Source organism: Notolabrus celidotus, chromosome 9, assembly GCF_009762535.1.
Source record: "Notolabrus celidotus isolate fNotCel1 chromosome 9, fNotCel1.pri, whole genome shotgun sequence".
NCBI lineage: Eukaryota > Metazoa > Chordata > Actinopteri > Labriformes > Labridae > Notolabrus > Notolabrus celidotus.
In genome coordinates, this window is record NC_048280.1 from 37,021,109 (window position 1) to 37,035,217 (window position 14,109).

The following is a 14,109-nucleotide window of genomic DNA, read 5'->3' on the forward strand; positions in this document are numbered from 1 at the left end:
TTAAAAGTGATTAAGAAACAGGAAGAAGCTCACATCATAATGTGAGAGTTAACCTATCAATCAATCTTTATTTGTATAGGACCAAATCACAACAAACGTTATCTCAAGACTCTTTTACAAACAGAGCAGGTCTAGACCACTCTATGTCAAATTATGAACAGAGACCCAACACCAAGACAGGATAAGACTCAGTCTGACCCCACCTTAATCCACCATGAGCATTACACCTCACAGTATTTAGCTAGGTACAGTGGAGAGGACAAACTTCCTTTAACAGGCAGAAACCTCCAGCAGGACCAGACTCATGTTAGACAGCCATCATGCCTCGACTGAGTTGGGTCTGGAAAGACAGATAGAGGGGAGTAAGAGAGAGAGGTGATAGTGATGAGACGAGTCGTAGAAGCTGTTGCCGCTGGAGTCCAGCACGTCCGTATCAGCTGGAGTCCAGATCTTCCGCAGCAGGAGGACGTCTACGGCAGCTCAGTTGTGAGTTGGTCCTGATTATGGTGTGGTTTTTGTCTTGCAGGTGAACAATGTCGATTTCCAAGGTGTGGTGAGGGAGGAGGCGGTGCTCTTCCTGTTGGAGATCCCTAAAGGGGACGTGATCACCATCCTGGCTCAGAGCAAACCTGACGGTAAAAAACTACAAACTGTGAAAGAAACTGACCCAGAGTCACACGTCACCTTCTTTACCTTTATTACACAATATGAGACACACAGTTCAACTGAGCTTTGAAATGAACTCTCTCTCATCCTGAACATTAAGGAAGGTTCCTATTTGAGTGATAAAATACCAAATTATCAAAGAAAGATGAACTCTACATTTCTCTACTTATACTGCTTCTGTCACACAAGATGTTAAATCTCATAATCACAATAATGATAAGATCATTTATAGATTGCTTAATTAATAATTATTGCTATAGGCTACTCTGCTAACCTTTAGGATAAATGTGTGTCAATCAATCTTTATTTATTAAGCACCAGATCCCAACAAACATTATCCTCAGACTCTTTCCAAACAGAGCAGGTCTAGACCGGACTCTATGTTCTATTATAAACAAAGACCCAACACCAAGACAGGATCACATCCAGTCCCATCTTACAGACAGGACTCAGTCTGATCTCATCTTAATCCACCATGAGCAGAGCACTTTGCAGCATTTAGCAAGTTACAGTGGCAAGGACAAACTTCCTTTAACAGGCAGAAACCTCCAGCAGGACCAGACTCATGTTAGACACACATCTGCTGAGACCGTGTTGGAGAGAGGGATAGAGGGAGATGAAGAGAGAGAGAGATGATAGTGGTGAGACGGATAGTAGTAGTTGTAGCAGCTGGAGTCTGGAACGTCCACAGCAGCAGAGATCCAGAGGAACCTACGAGACAAGGGAGCTCAGGGACTCCAGAAAGGTCTATGGTTAGTAACTTTAATCGAACAGGGAGAGTTAAAGTAAGAGAGAGACAGAGAGAGGAGAGAGAGAGGGAAAGACAGGATCCCAGTGTGTCAGTCTAGGCCTATAGCAGCATAACTAAGAGCTGGTCCAAGCCTGATCCAGCTCTAACTATAAGCTTTATCAAAAAGGAAAGTTTGAAGCCTACTCTTAAAAGTAGAGAGGGTGTCTGCCTCCCGGACCCTGACTGGTAGATGCCAGATGCTGGTGTTTGGTATTGTATCATATTCTGTCATACCCTACTGTTTCTTATTAATATCCTTAAAGCACACATTAACGTGTCATACTGTATCATATCATACTGTATCCACTTGTATCTTATAGTTTTGTTTTGCCTGGTATTGTATTTTGTTGTATCATATTGTATTGTCTTTTATCATTTTATATGACACTGTATCGTATAGTATCATTTAGTGTCATTTTGGGGCGGCTGTGGCTCAGTGGGTAGAGTGGGTCGTCCCTCAATTAGAAGGTTGGCATATGATCCCAGCTCCTGCAGTCACATGTTGAAGTGTCCTTGGGCAAGACCCTGAACCCCAAACTGCTCCCTCTGTAGTTCAGAGGTGTGTGAATGTGTATGAATGAGATTAACACTAATGGTCTCTTACTATAGCAGCCTCTACCATCAGAGAGTGAATGTGGTGTGAATGAGTGAATGTGGTGTGAATGAGTGAATGTGGTGTGAATGAGTGAATGTGGTGTGAATGAGTGAATGTGACAAGGAGAGTAAAAGAGCTTTGAGTGCTCAGAAAGAAAAGAGATCTAGAAGTACAAGTCCATTTACTGTTTAGTACCATATTATATCATATTTAATCATATCATATTCTACTGTATCATAGAATATCAACATATATTTATGCTCCAAAGTACGTTAGTCTTATTTACATGTCCACTTTACATAGATACATATTTATATGTTTCTTCATTTAATGTGAAGTGTACTTTGTTTTGACTCAGTCACACTGCCTTAAACTCTCATTAGATGAAAATAGTCCACCAAATGACACACACCATATCCCTCAGTTTTTCAGGACATCATTGAGCTTTTATGTAAAAACCATAGACTGGAGGTTGTCGCTTGGTAAAAACCAGCACAACTATTTCACCGAACCTTAATCTAAAACACTTGGTAATAAGTCTGAGTGTGAGTTTATCTTGAAGGATTTGTCTTATTAGAAGATCAGTTTTTGACAAAAGCTCATTAGTAAAGTTATGATGATGATGATGATGATGATGAGGACGATGAGGACAATGATGAGGATGATGAGGATGATGATGATGATGATGATGATGATGATGATGATGATGTGGATTATGATGATAATGATGATGATGATGATGAGAATGATGATGAGGATGATGATGATGATGATGAGGATGATGATGATGATAATGAGGATGATGATGAGGAGGAGGACGATGATGATGATGATGAGGATGATGATGAGGATGAGAATGATGATGATGGTGATGATGATGAGGATGAGGATGATGATGATGTGGAGGACGATGATGATGATGAGGATGATGATGATGTGGATTATGATGATGAGGATGATGATGAGGATGATGATGAGGATGATGATGATGATGATGATGTGGATTATGATGATGAGGATGATAATGAGGATGATGATGAGGATGATGATGAGGATGATGGTGGTGATGATGATGATGATGATGATGATGATGATGATGATGAGGATGATGATGATGATGAGGACGATGAGGATGATGAGGATGATGAGGACGATGAGGATTATGATGAGGATGAGGATGATGATGAGAATGAGGATGAGGACGATGATGATGAGGACGATGATGATGAGGATGATAATGAGGATGAGGATGATGATGATAATGATGATGATGAGGATGATGATGAGAATGAGGATGAGGACGATGATGATGAGGACGATGAGGATGAGGATGATAATGAGGATGAGGATGATGATGATAATGATGATGATGAGGATGATGATGAGGATGATGATGAGGATAATGAGGATGATGATGATGATGAGGACGATGATGATGAGGATGAGGATGATGAGGATGATGAGGACGATGAGGATGAGGATGAGGACGATGATGATGATGATGAGGATGATGATGATGATGAGGATGATGATGAGGATGATGAGGATGATGATGATGATGATGATGAGGATGATGATGAGGATGATGATGATGAGGAGGAGGAGGATGATGATGATGAGGACGATGAGGACAATGATGAGGATGATGAGGATGAGGATGATGATGATGATGATGAGGATGATGATGATGATGATAATGAGGATGATGAGGATGAGGATGATGATGAGGATGAAGATGAGGATGATGATGATGATGATGATGATGATGATGATGATGATGATGATGATCCAGCAAAGAGAAGTACAAAGTGAACATAACACAGAGCGGCATGGAGTGAACTCACAGTTAAACCTCTTTGTGCATGGAGCTGAGTGTTTGCTTCTTGCAGACCTTTTCAACATGTGCAGCGTGTGGTCATGTGACAGTCTGAGCTGGTGCTTGATGTTTCTGCAGGGATGGAATGAGCTGTGACAGTCCGGCCAGATGGAAAGTGTTAATCAGAGCACTCAGTCGTACTTTTCTACAAAGTTTCTCCAGCTGTCACACCGAGGACCCCTGTCCCTCTCTGTCCCCCCCCTCATTAACGTTTAGATTTAATGAGAGAGGTACCAGCTTGGTCCCCTGAAGGCCTTTAGACCGGATCAGGCTAGTTCTGGTTCAGCCAGCCATGACACACATGCAGCCACACAGACCCGTTCAAGAACACATCGGGCGAGGAACAGTGACACAAACTGTGTTACGTAATGAGCACATCGGGCCCTGCAGCCTGTGATCTTTATTTAAAAAATCTATTTATGAAGCAAAACACACACGAAGTAAAGCTCTGACCTGGCACGGAAACTCAGTGACTCGTCATCGCCTGGTGCTGCTGAGAGGACGTTTGAGGTTATCACAGTGAGGTGGCAGGTCCTTAAATAAAACAGTGGTTTAGATTGGAAAGGTCAGAGGTACAGCAGGAAATCTGGAGGGGGGCTGGAGGTCAGAGGGGTCAACCAGAGATCTGATAACAAGCAGTCGGTGGATACCAAAGCAAAAGACTGACATCAGGAGTGCAGAGCAGGAGGCTGGAGACTGGAGGTCCGCAGGCAAGGTCAACTTGGACTCAGCTGGCAGGGTGGGGAGCTAACGCACCCCGGGCAGACCAGTTACCACCAGGCCAGTTTTCAGGCTGGGTGCTAGCAGGTCACACAGCAAGCTGGAGGCTAGCAAGCTGGTGACTGGGCTAGTGCAATATGAAGCATATTGTAGTGTTGAATTCTGCAACATTTTTCACTTCTCTTTTTTCAGTAATGCAACTTTTTCAACTGTAAGTGAATTCCAAAGAGAGAAGTTCCATCCACATCTGTTTGTTCACATCACATTTATTTTTTAAAGTTTGACTGCAGCCCCATTCAAATGAATGAGGGAGACAGAGTTTTTGACCTATACTGCAGCCAGCCACCAGGGGGAGCAGTTTTTGTGGCGGACTCACTCCAAGCTGAGCGAGATGACGTCTATTTTATATACAGTCTATGGTTGAAACACAGTTCAAAAGGATTTTAAAGGCGTGTTGAAACGTCTTTGCTACTCGCGCTTATCTCCTCTCACGTGTTGATTCAGTGAATCCATCTGTGATGAAATATAGCACCATCTAAAACAGACCAGCTGAGTCTCTTCATGCTAACAGGCTAACTGTTGTGTTGCTCATAATGATCCCTGCCTGTCCGTCTGCTTCTATGGTGTCATCTGTGATGAATGGCATTCCTCTTTGTCTTACTGCCCTCTACTGGTCTGGTGGTGTAGTGCATATACTTCTTTTTTTTCTCCATATGTCACTGGACTGATGTCGAAACGCAGACAACAATGGAGGCACAGGAACCTTTAGTTCAGGGTAAAGTAGTTCTGGGGGCTAAAGGACCCCAGAACTCTTGGTCCAAATGCACCTAAAAATAAGCAATGCTATGTCTCAGTCAAATTAATCTTCAGCTTCATTGTTCATCTCTTCTTTCATCATGATAGTGTGGTTTTAACAACACAACATCTTTATGATGCATTCAGGGCTAACTTTAAACGACCCTATCATGATGAAATCTTCAGCCGCATCTTCTGTACGATTTTTATTATCAAGCCTCCTAAAATGTCGTCTTCTGTAATACATGCAGGGAGTCTAACCTTTTTCAATTGTTCTTAAGCTCAAAAGTTTTCTTTTCATGCAGACTGCAGCAGAAGTCTCTTTCGATGATCGTCAGAGCCTGTGTAACGGCACGGCCGTACTCCACATGTCTGGTATTTCTTTGGATTATGTTTGCTGCTGCTGTTGTTCGAAACATGTGTTCTTAAAAGGTCATCCAGGGGGAATCCTTTCTTCCTGCGTGTGATCAGTGTGTGTGTGTGATGAAAGTTGACTGAATGTGTGTGTGTGTGTGTGTGTGTGTGTGTGTGTGTGTGTGTGTGTGTGTGTGTGTGTGTGTGTGTGTGTGTGTGTGTGTGTGTGTGTGTGTGTGTGTGTCAGCAGATTTTAGTCAGTGTGACTGTTGCCTCTGTTGGTCCTTTTGGGTCAGTGCTCTGTCGGACCTCACATATCAGATGAAGAAGCCTCCCAGCAGCCCGCAGCAGACTGTACACTGTATTACTATGCAGACGTCACTTAGATATGTGCATTTTTTTATGATTGTGCAAGAAAGAGGGAATAATTTTAGCACAGAAGTTCATCCCTGACCTTTAAGAGCTCTGCATGTTAGAAATTAATCAACAAAGCGGTCCTCTTCAGCGTTCACTCGCTCTCTTGATCTTTACTCAGTGACTGAAAAGGTTAAGCTGGTATCGTGTAGCTCAGCAGAGGTCACATGAGTCATTATAAACCAGGAGATCATAACAGTCTTAGTTTGGGACAACAAGTCAAACCAGGCCGGATGTCACTGAGGGGCAGAAACTCATGACAGAGTCTGTTTTTCTATCACACCTGTGTTAAATCCTCCCTCCCTCTCTCTCTCTCTCTCTCTCTCTCTCTCTCTCTCTCTCTCTCTCTCTCTCTCTCTCTCTCTCTCTCTCTCTCTCTCTCTCTCTCTCTCTCTCTCTCTCTCAATTCAATTCAATTCAAATTTGCTTTATTGGCATGAACAACGAGATGTTATTGCCAAAGCACATAAATTCATACAGTACATTATATATATTCACAACACATTACACTCACCATATATACATTAATCACACACCATATTCATTACATGTTATATTCATCACATACATATCAACCATATATTACATATTCTATATGCATTAATGAACGATGGTGTCACCTATACAGCATATCTCAATGTCCTCACCCGATGCGGCGCGCTCACAAAACCTCCACCCAAAATCAAACACCATGGGATGGTGCGTCCCTCAGGCTGAGACAGGCAGACACATATTTAGCAGCCAGAGGAGCTGCTGACCCTTCCCCCAGGAGAACTGACAGTTTCTCTTCTGGGGTTAATGTTGGGAAGTTTGGTACCATGTTAGTAATGTCCCTGTAGTGGGCATCTCTTAGAGAAGAGAACTTGCTGCAGTGGAGGAGGAAGTGCATCTCTGTCTCTATGTCCCCTGTAGAGACACATAGACGCTCCTCTCTGGGCAGCCATGTCTGTCTGTATCTCCCTGTCTCTATATCCAGCTGGTGGTCACTCAGCCTGTATTTGGTCAGGATACATCTTTGTTTTGTATCTCTGACACTACACAGATATTCAGATCATTTAGAATCACGGTTTAGGGTCAAATAACAATTCATTCTACTTTGGGTCTTTGTTTGGTTTCTCCAGTGATCTAAATACAGATCTTTGGAGTGCTTCATGATGAGTTTCATTTGGTTGTGTTTTGGATCAGTGCTGATTGGAGTCTGGCTGATTAGCTTCCTCACCAGCTGACTAAGGGGACAGTTTTCAGGGTTCAGCTCTTGGGTTTTTAGTGCTTTATATTGAAGTGAGTCTTTTGGGCTTAAATTTAGATGGGTCCAAAATTTGATTGCCCGTTTCTGAATGTTTAATAGTAATAATCTCTCTCTCTCTCTGTGTTCGTCTGCAGTGTATAATGACATCTTGGTGTCCGGACGAGGGGACTCTTTCTTCATCCGAACCCACTTTGAGTACGAGAAGGAGACTCCTCAGAGCCTGGCCTTCAGCCGAGGGGACATCTTTAAAGTGGTGGACACTCTGTACGATGGGAAGCTGGGGAACTGGCTCGCCGTGCGCGTTGGGAAGGACAAGCAGCTGCTGGAGAAGGGCATCATCCCCAACAAGAGCAGGTAGCACCAACGGCTTTGTGACCCTTTCTTTTGTTTTTGTTCAGAGTCTGGGCCGTAGGAAATATTAAAAAACAACCTGCCGTTAATCCCTTCCTCTGTTTGAGGTTTTCAGAATAGATTTATGAAAAGAATCAGAGTCCTTGCTCACAGATTCGTTTGATTACATACGTCATGCAGAGGTATTAATATTCATTTCAGTCGTTTCATAACCAGCAGACAGCTCGTCACAGAAGCTTTAAAGATCTATCTCTATGAACAAACTTAAAAAAAAACTACAATGAAGTTTTTGAGGAGCTTCATGGACTCTTTGACTGACTGCTTATGTACTGTAGACGGGGACAGAGCAGGAGCCTTTCATAAGATAATAACAATACAAGTCTGATGCTGTGTCTGAGACATTCACTCATTCATCAAACTGCAGAACCCTGAAAGAAGTATTACATATTAAGGTGCATTTCGACCAAGAGTTCTGGGGTCTTTTAGCCCCCAGAACTACTTTACCAGGAACTAAAAGGAGAAAAAAATGAAGTAAATGCACTACAACACCAGACCAGTAGAGGGCAGTAACACAAAGAGGAATGCCATTCATCACAGATGACACCATAGAAGCAGACGGACAGGCAGGTATCATTATGAGCAACACAACAGTTAGCCTGTTAGCATGAAGAGACTCAGCTGGTCTGTTTTAGATGGTGCTATATTTCATCACAGATGGATTCACTGAATCAACACGTGAGAGGAGATAAGCACGAGTAGCAAAGACGTTTCAACACGCCTTTAAAATCCTTTTGAACTCAAAAAGCCGTGGCAGAGATGGACCGGTGTTTTGGTTTAAACAGCGACCCTGTTAACTGGAGACTTTCAGCCGGATGCATCCCTCATAAACAATGTTACAATGTTACAATGTTACAATGTCATTTAGCAGATGCTTTTATCCAAAGCGACGTACAAACAACACAAGCAAAGATCTAGACAAGAGGAAACAAGATCAGTAAGAGGAACAAAGTGCTTCAAGTCCATTTGGGTGCAGGTACTGCCAAGCAGTGTAAAGGCAATGCACAAAAATAAGTAAGGAATTATTTATTTGTTATTATTTTATTTATTTATTTTTTTCAAAATAAGGAACATCTATAATGAAGCAACCAAACAATTTAAGACCTTCCATTATCATCATCAACAATTAACATCACCACAATAATGACCAAAGTACCAAGTGCTGGGTCACTCCAGACCTGAACACAGATTCCCAGAGTAGAGCAGGACAGTGTGAGTCAACTGTAGCTGGAAGACATGATCTGCCACTGGAGACAACAGTGGAGAACAGTCTAGATAAGTGCATAGTGCTTTCTAAAGAGCTGGGTCTTTAGCTGTCTTTTGAAAGTAGAGAGGGACTCTGCAGATCTTTAGACGATCATTAAATATCTGATGAGGATATTTTGAAATCTTAATAAAAACTAAACTAGTTTGCATTCCCAGGAACTCCCTCTGTGTTTCAACAGCTGTGTAAACTCCACAAACACTGACACGTTCAGCTGAAGGTCTCCAGTTTACAGGGTCACTTTTAAAACCTTAACACCGGGAGAGACGCATTCACGGTGGGCTGAGAGAAGACTACTGTTACAAGCTGCTAAATCAAGAGAATCACAGCTTCTTCTTTTGAAAAGTACACACACATACAAAAAAGATAGAACAAATCAAAACTAATGAAAGAAAGAGAAATCAAGAGAATCACAGATGTGTGTGATGTTATTGTGGACGGAGGGAGGAATAAAAACACTGAGGTTAATCTACCAATCAGATACGTTCAGCATCGCAGGCCCTGCCCCCCGAAAGTCCAGAGACCTTTGAAAAGTACTACCCCCCTAGCAGGGGGTTTACAGGGGGGAGATTACCTACCCCTGAACTAAATTCAGACCCTGGGTCCACCGGTCGAAACGCACGTAGTTCAGGGGTAAAGTTCCTTGAAAAACACCTATATAATCAGATCCTCATCACAATGAAACACAACAGATAAGAGGCTTCCAGGCCCAACCAGGAGAGGGTCCTACAGATTTGTGTCCAGAGAGGTGAACATGAATGTTGAATCAAGATTTCAGAGAGCAGACTGAAAGCAGATGGATATAAGTTCATGTTTAAGGTGTTTGTGTGTGGACGGAGAGAGACACGGTCTCATCTGGACTCAGTATGAATCAAAGTGAACTTCCAGCTCATAACTCTGAAACATAAAGTTTATCACATCTTCTGTATGAAGCACTGTGAAATGTGACATTCAACATGTGTGTGAGAGCCGAGCGGAGCAGTAACAGGTGTGTGTTCATCCTGTCAGGGCGGAGCAGATGGCCAGTGTGCAGAGCTCTCACAAAGCTGTATCTGGGGATCGAGCAGACTTCTGGAGGTTGAGAGCTCAGCGCTCTCTGAAGAGGAAGGACCTGAAGAAGAGCAGAGAGACCCTGAGCAGTCAGACGCTCGCCACACGCTTCCCCGCGTACGAACGAGTGGTGCTCCGAGAAGGTGGGTGACACCGCTGCTTTCCACTGATCCTCTGTAGGCTGCTGATCACTTCATCATCACGTCTCAATCAATCAATCTTTATTTATGAAGCACCGAATCCAAACAAACGTTCTCCTCAGACTCTTTCCAAACAGAACAGGTCTAGACCGTACTCTATGTTCTATTATTAACAAAGACCCAACATCAAGACAGGATCAGATCCAGTCCCATCTTCCAGACAGGACTCAGTCTGATCTCATCTTAATCCACCATGAGCAGAGCACTTTGCAGCATTTAGCAAGTTACAGTGGCAAGGACAAACTTCCTTTAACAGGCAGAAACCTCCAGCAGGACCAGACTATTGTTCAGATGATATTGAAGACCTGTCCTCTCTGTGTTTTCAGAGTCCACAGGTTCACAAAGTTTATAAATGACTGACAGGTTTTGAGTTGTTGGCAGCGTTGTGATCCACGTTCTGTTTTTGCAGCTGGTTTCAGGCGTCCCGTCGTTCTGTTTGGTCCCATCGCAGATGCTGCCAGTGAGAAGCTGGCCTCTGAGATGCCCGACCTCTTTGTTATTGCCAGTGAGTGTCAGACCTCTTCCAGTGTGTTCATGGTCCTGGTTAGTGATCAGGAGGCAGAGTCCTTTTCTGAATCAAATTTTTTAATTTTTTAATTTTTTATTAATTTATTTTATTTTTTGGATTTTTTTTAATTCTATATTTATTCGACCTTTATTTAATTTATTTATATTTATTTATTTTATTGTATTTATTTATATATTCTATTTTTATTTGATCATTATTTTTTCATTTGTATTTTTAATTCAATCTTTATTTTATTTATGTATATTTTTAATTTTATTTAATTTTATTTATTTATTTATTCTATTTTTATTTGATCTTTATTTTATTTTATTGTTATTTAAATCTTACTTTATTCCTTCTTCTATTAAAATCTAACTTTCTTACATACTGTTTATTAGAGCTTTGTAATTTCCCTCCCTGTGATAAATAAAGTATTTCTGATTCTGAACTGTGTCTGTTCTTATCCATTAGAAACGGAGCCCAAGGACGCCGGCTCTGAGAAGTCATCAGGAGTGGTTCGCCTGAACACCATCAGACAAATCATCGAGCAGGTACGGCCTATGTGTCCGGTCCCACGGGTTCTCTTCAGGTTTTAGTGTATCTGACAAACTGGGACCTCATGAACTCAGAGGACTAAGTGAAGCCTCTGAGTCTCTAACGATGACCTGCTCCCTCACAGGACAAACACGCCCTGCTGGATGTGACGCCCAAAGCCGTGGACACCCTGAACTACACCCAGTGGTACCCCATCGTCATCTTCTTCAACCCCGACAGCAAACACGGCATCAAGGCCATCAGACAGAGGATCGCCCCCAACTCCAACCGCAGTGCCCGCAAACTGTACGAGCAGGCCGTCAAGCTGAGGAAGACCTGCCCACACCTGTTCACTGGTGAGAAACACACACACACACACACACACACACACACACACACACACACACACACACACACACACAGACGTTCAGTCAGTGTCTGCTGTCATCAGTGCTCAGGATGATGGTTTTGTCTTCCAGCCACTATCGATCTGAACTCAGCCAACGACGCCTGGTACGGCAGCGTCAAAGACTCCATCAGAGAGCAGCAGATGCAGGCCGTGTGGGTCTCGGACGGAAAGGTAAACACACAGTCAGTACACACTTTGATTCACACACCTTTGGTTCACCAGGTTATCTGCTGGATTGTAGAGCGTCTTCTGAGATACAATGAGTGAAGTATTTCTGTATGTCAGAGAGAGGGACAGAAGCAAAGTCGATTCAACGTGTCTCTTAAAAGAAGGAATGATGATGTGAGTTTTTATGAGTTGATAGCTAATATTAAAATGCTCATTAATTACATGTTAAGTCAACGTAGAGACCCAAATAGACTTAAGTAGAGGTCTGGTGGCGCGAATTGGGCGAATTGCATGAATAATTCATGAGAGTTGAAATATCTGAACTCCAGTGAATCCATCACCCAGCAATAGCCGATCAGCGTGCAGATCACCCGGTGATGTGAGGTGTGACGTATGGACCAGTGGAGATTCACTCATCTGGAATATATGGGACACTTTGATTCTATCTCTGTGCAGCTTCCCCAAACTCTGTGACTCTACCTGTTTTTATGGGATCAGGAATAAACAGGAGCTCACTGTGAGGACAGAGAGGGAGGAGGATTATCTGCTGAGTTGTGAAACACTTTATCTGTCACTTGAATCCTGCTACGGGTTGAAGTAGGAAGTTAGCTCCGCCCCCTTTAGCATAACCAGCTTCCCCATTCAATATCCGCAACATTATACTAACAAGATTAGCAACCTGTGTCGTTTCTGCTCACCTGAGGGCAAGAGAGGCTGAGATTCAGAGAGCAAAGATGGACATATACATCTTCTTATCCTCACAGCTGTCACTGAAGTCTCTGTAGTTCACTCACAGAAACAAAGCTCTGACTCTTCATGGATTCAGTCCCTGTGAACCCGAGCTCTCCTGAGCTGCAGTAACGTCTTCATCAATCCATCAATCAATCTTTATTTGTATAGCACCAAATCACAACAAACATTATCTCAAGACTCTTTTACAAACAGAGCAGGTCTAGACCACTCTATGTCAAATTATGAACAGAGACCCAACACCAAGACAGGATAAGACTCTGTCTGACCCCACCTTAATCCACCATGAGCATTGCACCTCACAGTATTTAGCTAGTTACAGCGGAGAGGAACAACTTGCTTTAACAGGCAGAAACCTCGAGCAGAACCAGACTCATGTTAGACACACATCTGCCTCGACCCAGTTGGGTTTGGAAAGAGGGATAGAGGAGAATAAGAGAGAGAGGGAGCGGTGATAGTGATGAGACGAGTAGTAGTAGCTGTTGCCGCTGGAGTCCAGCACGTCCGTATCAGCTGGAGTCTGGAACGTCCACAGCAGGAGGACGTCTACGGCAGCTCAGAGGAACCTACGAGACAAGGGAGCTCAGGGACTCCAGAAAGGTCTATGGTTAGTAACTTTAATGGGACAGGAAGAGTTAAAGTAAGTGATGAGGGGGTTGGGGGGAAGGGGGTGAGATAGGAGATAGGACACTGGGCCGTCACACTCAGCATCCTCTCTGGACTATCGTCAGAAGTCCGTCTGTCCGTGGTCAGACTTGTGTCCCTGACCTTGTTGTGGATCAGACTGTAAGTGTTTGTAGAGACCACATCATACAGGGCAGGGAGAGTCTGCAGAGCTAGGAGACTCAGGATACTGGTCCAGATATGAACTGCTGAAGTCCTGGGTCTCTACCTGGAAGAAGGTGACCATCAGGTGCTGAACACTCACTGAGTTTATCGTTCACTGCTGCAGCTTTGTCTCTGATGAACTCTCTGCAGCTCTCACAGGTCTGCTGAATCAGCACTACAGCACTCAGAGCTAATGCTAGCTGTGATGACGACTTCTCAGGTGACTTAAAGATAGTTCAGTCAGACAACTCACGTTTTCTTAATAAGTTTATTGCAGCATACAGCATCCATTTGTGTTAAAACTTGAGAGAAAACTTTTTCCTCCTCTCTGAATACTTGCAGCATGTTTTGTGAGTTTAGATCGTGTTCTCCTCTGAAACAGTGAAAACATCCACACCGGTGACGCCATCTTTACCCCATCATCAGCTTGTTGCAGCTGTGCTTCTCCTTCTCTGTGTGTGATGGTAGTTGGCATACCACCACCAGCTGAGTCAGAGTGTGTTGGCTTGTTAAAAGTAAATAAGAGCAACT

At 43.2% G+C, this 14,109-nt stretch overlaps 1 protein-coding gene across 1 annotated transcript in view; it reads left to right on the forward strand.

The window, feature by feature from the left end:
• Positions 1-14,109, forward strand: part of LOC117818866 (tight junction protein ZO-2-like) — a 126,033-nt gene that overhangs the window by 98,311 nt on the left and 13,613 nt on the right. The window contains exons 12-18 of the mRNA XM_034691980.1: positions 527-635; positions 7,594-7,813; positions 10,140-10,324; positions 10,791-10,886; positions 11,361-11,440; positions 11,569-11,779; positions 11,903-12,003. Coding sequence (XP_034547871.1) covers positions 527-635; positions 7,594-7,813; positions 10,140-10,324; positions 10,791-10,886; positions 11,361-11,440; positions 11,569-11,779; positions 11,903-12,003 — 1,002 coding nt within the window. The remainder of the gene's footprint in view (positions 1-526; positions 636-7,593; positions 7,814-10,139; positions 10,325-10,790; positions 10,887-11,360; positions 11,441-11,568; positions 11,780-11,902; positions 12,004-14,109) is intronic.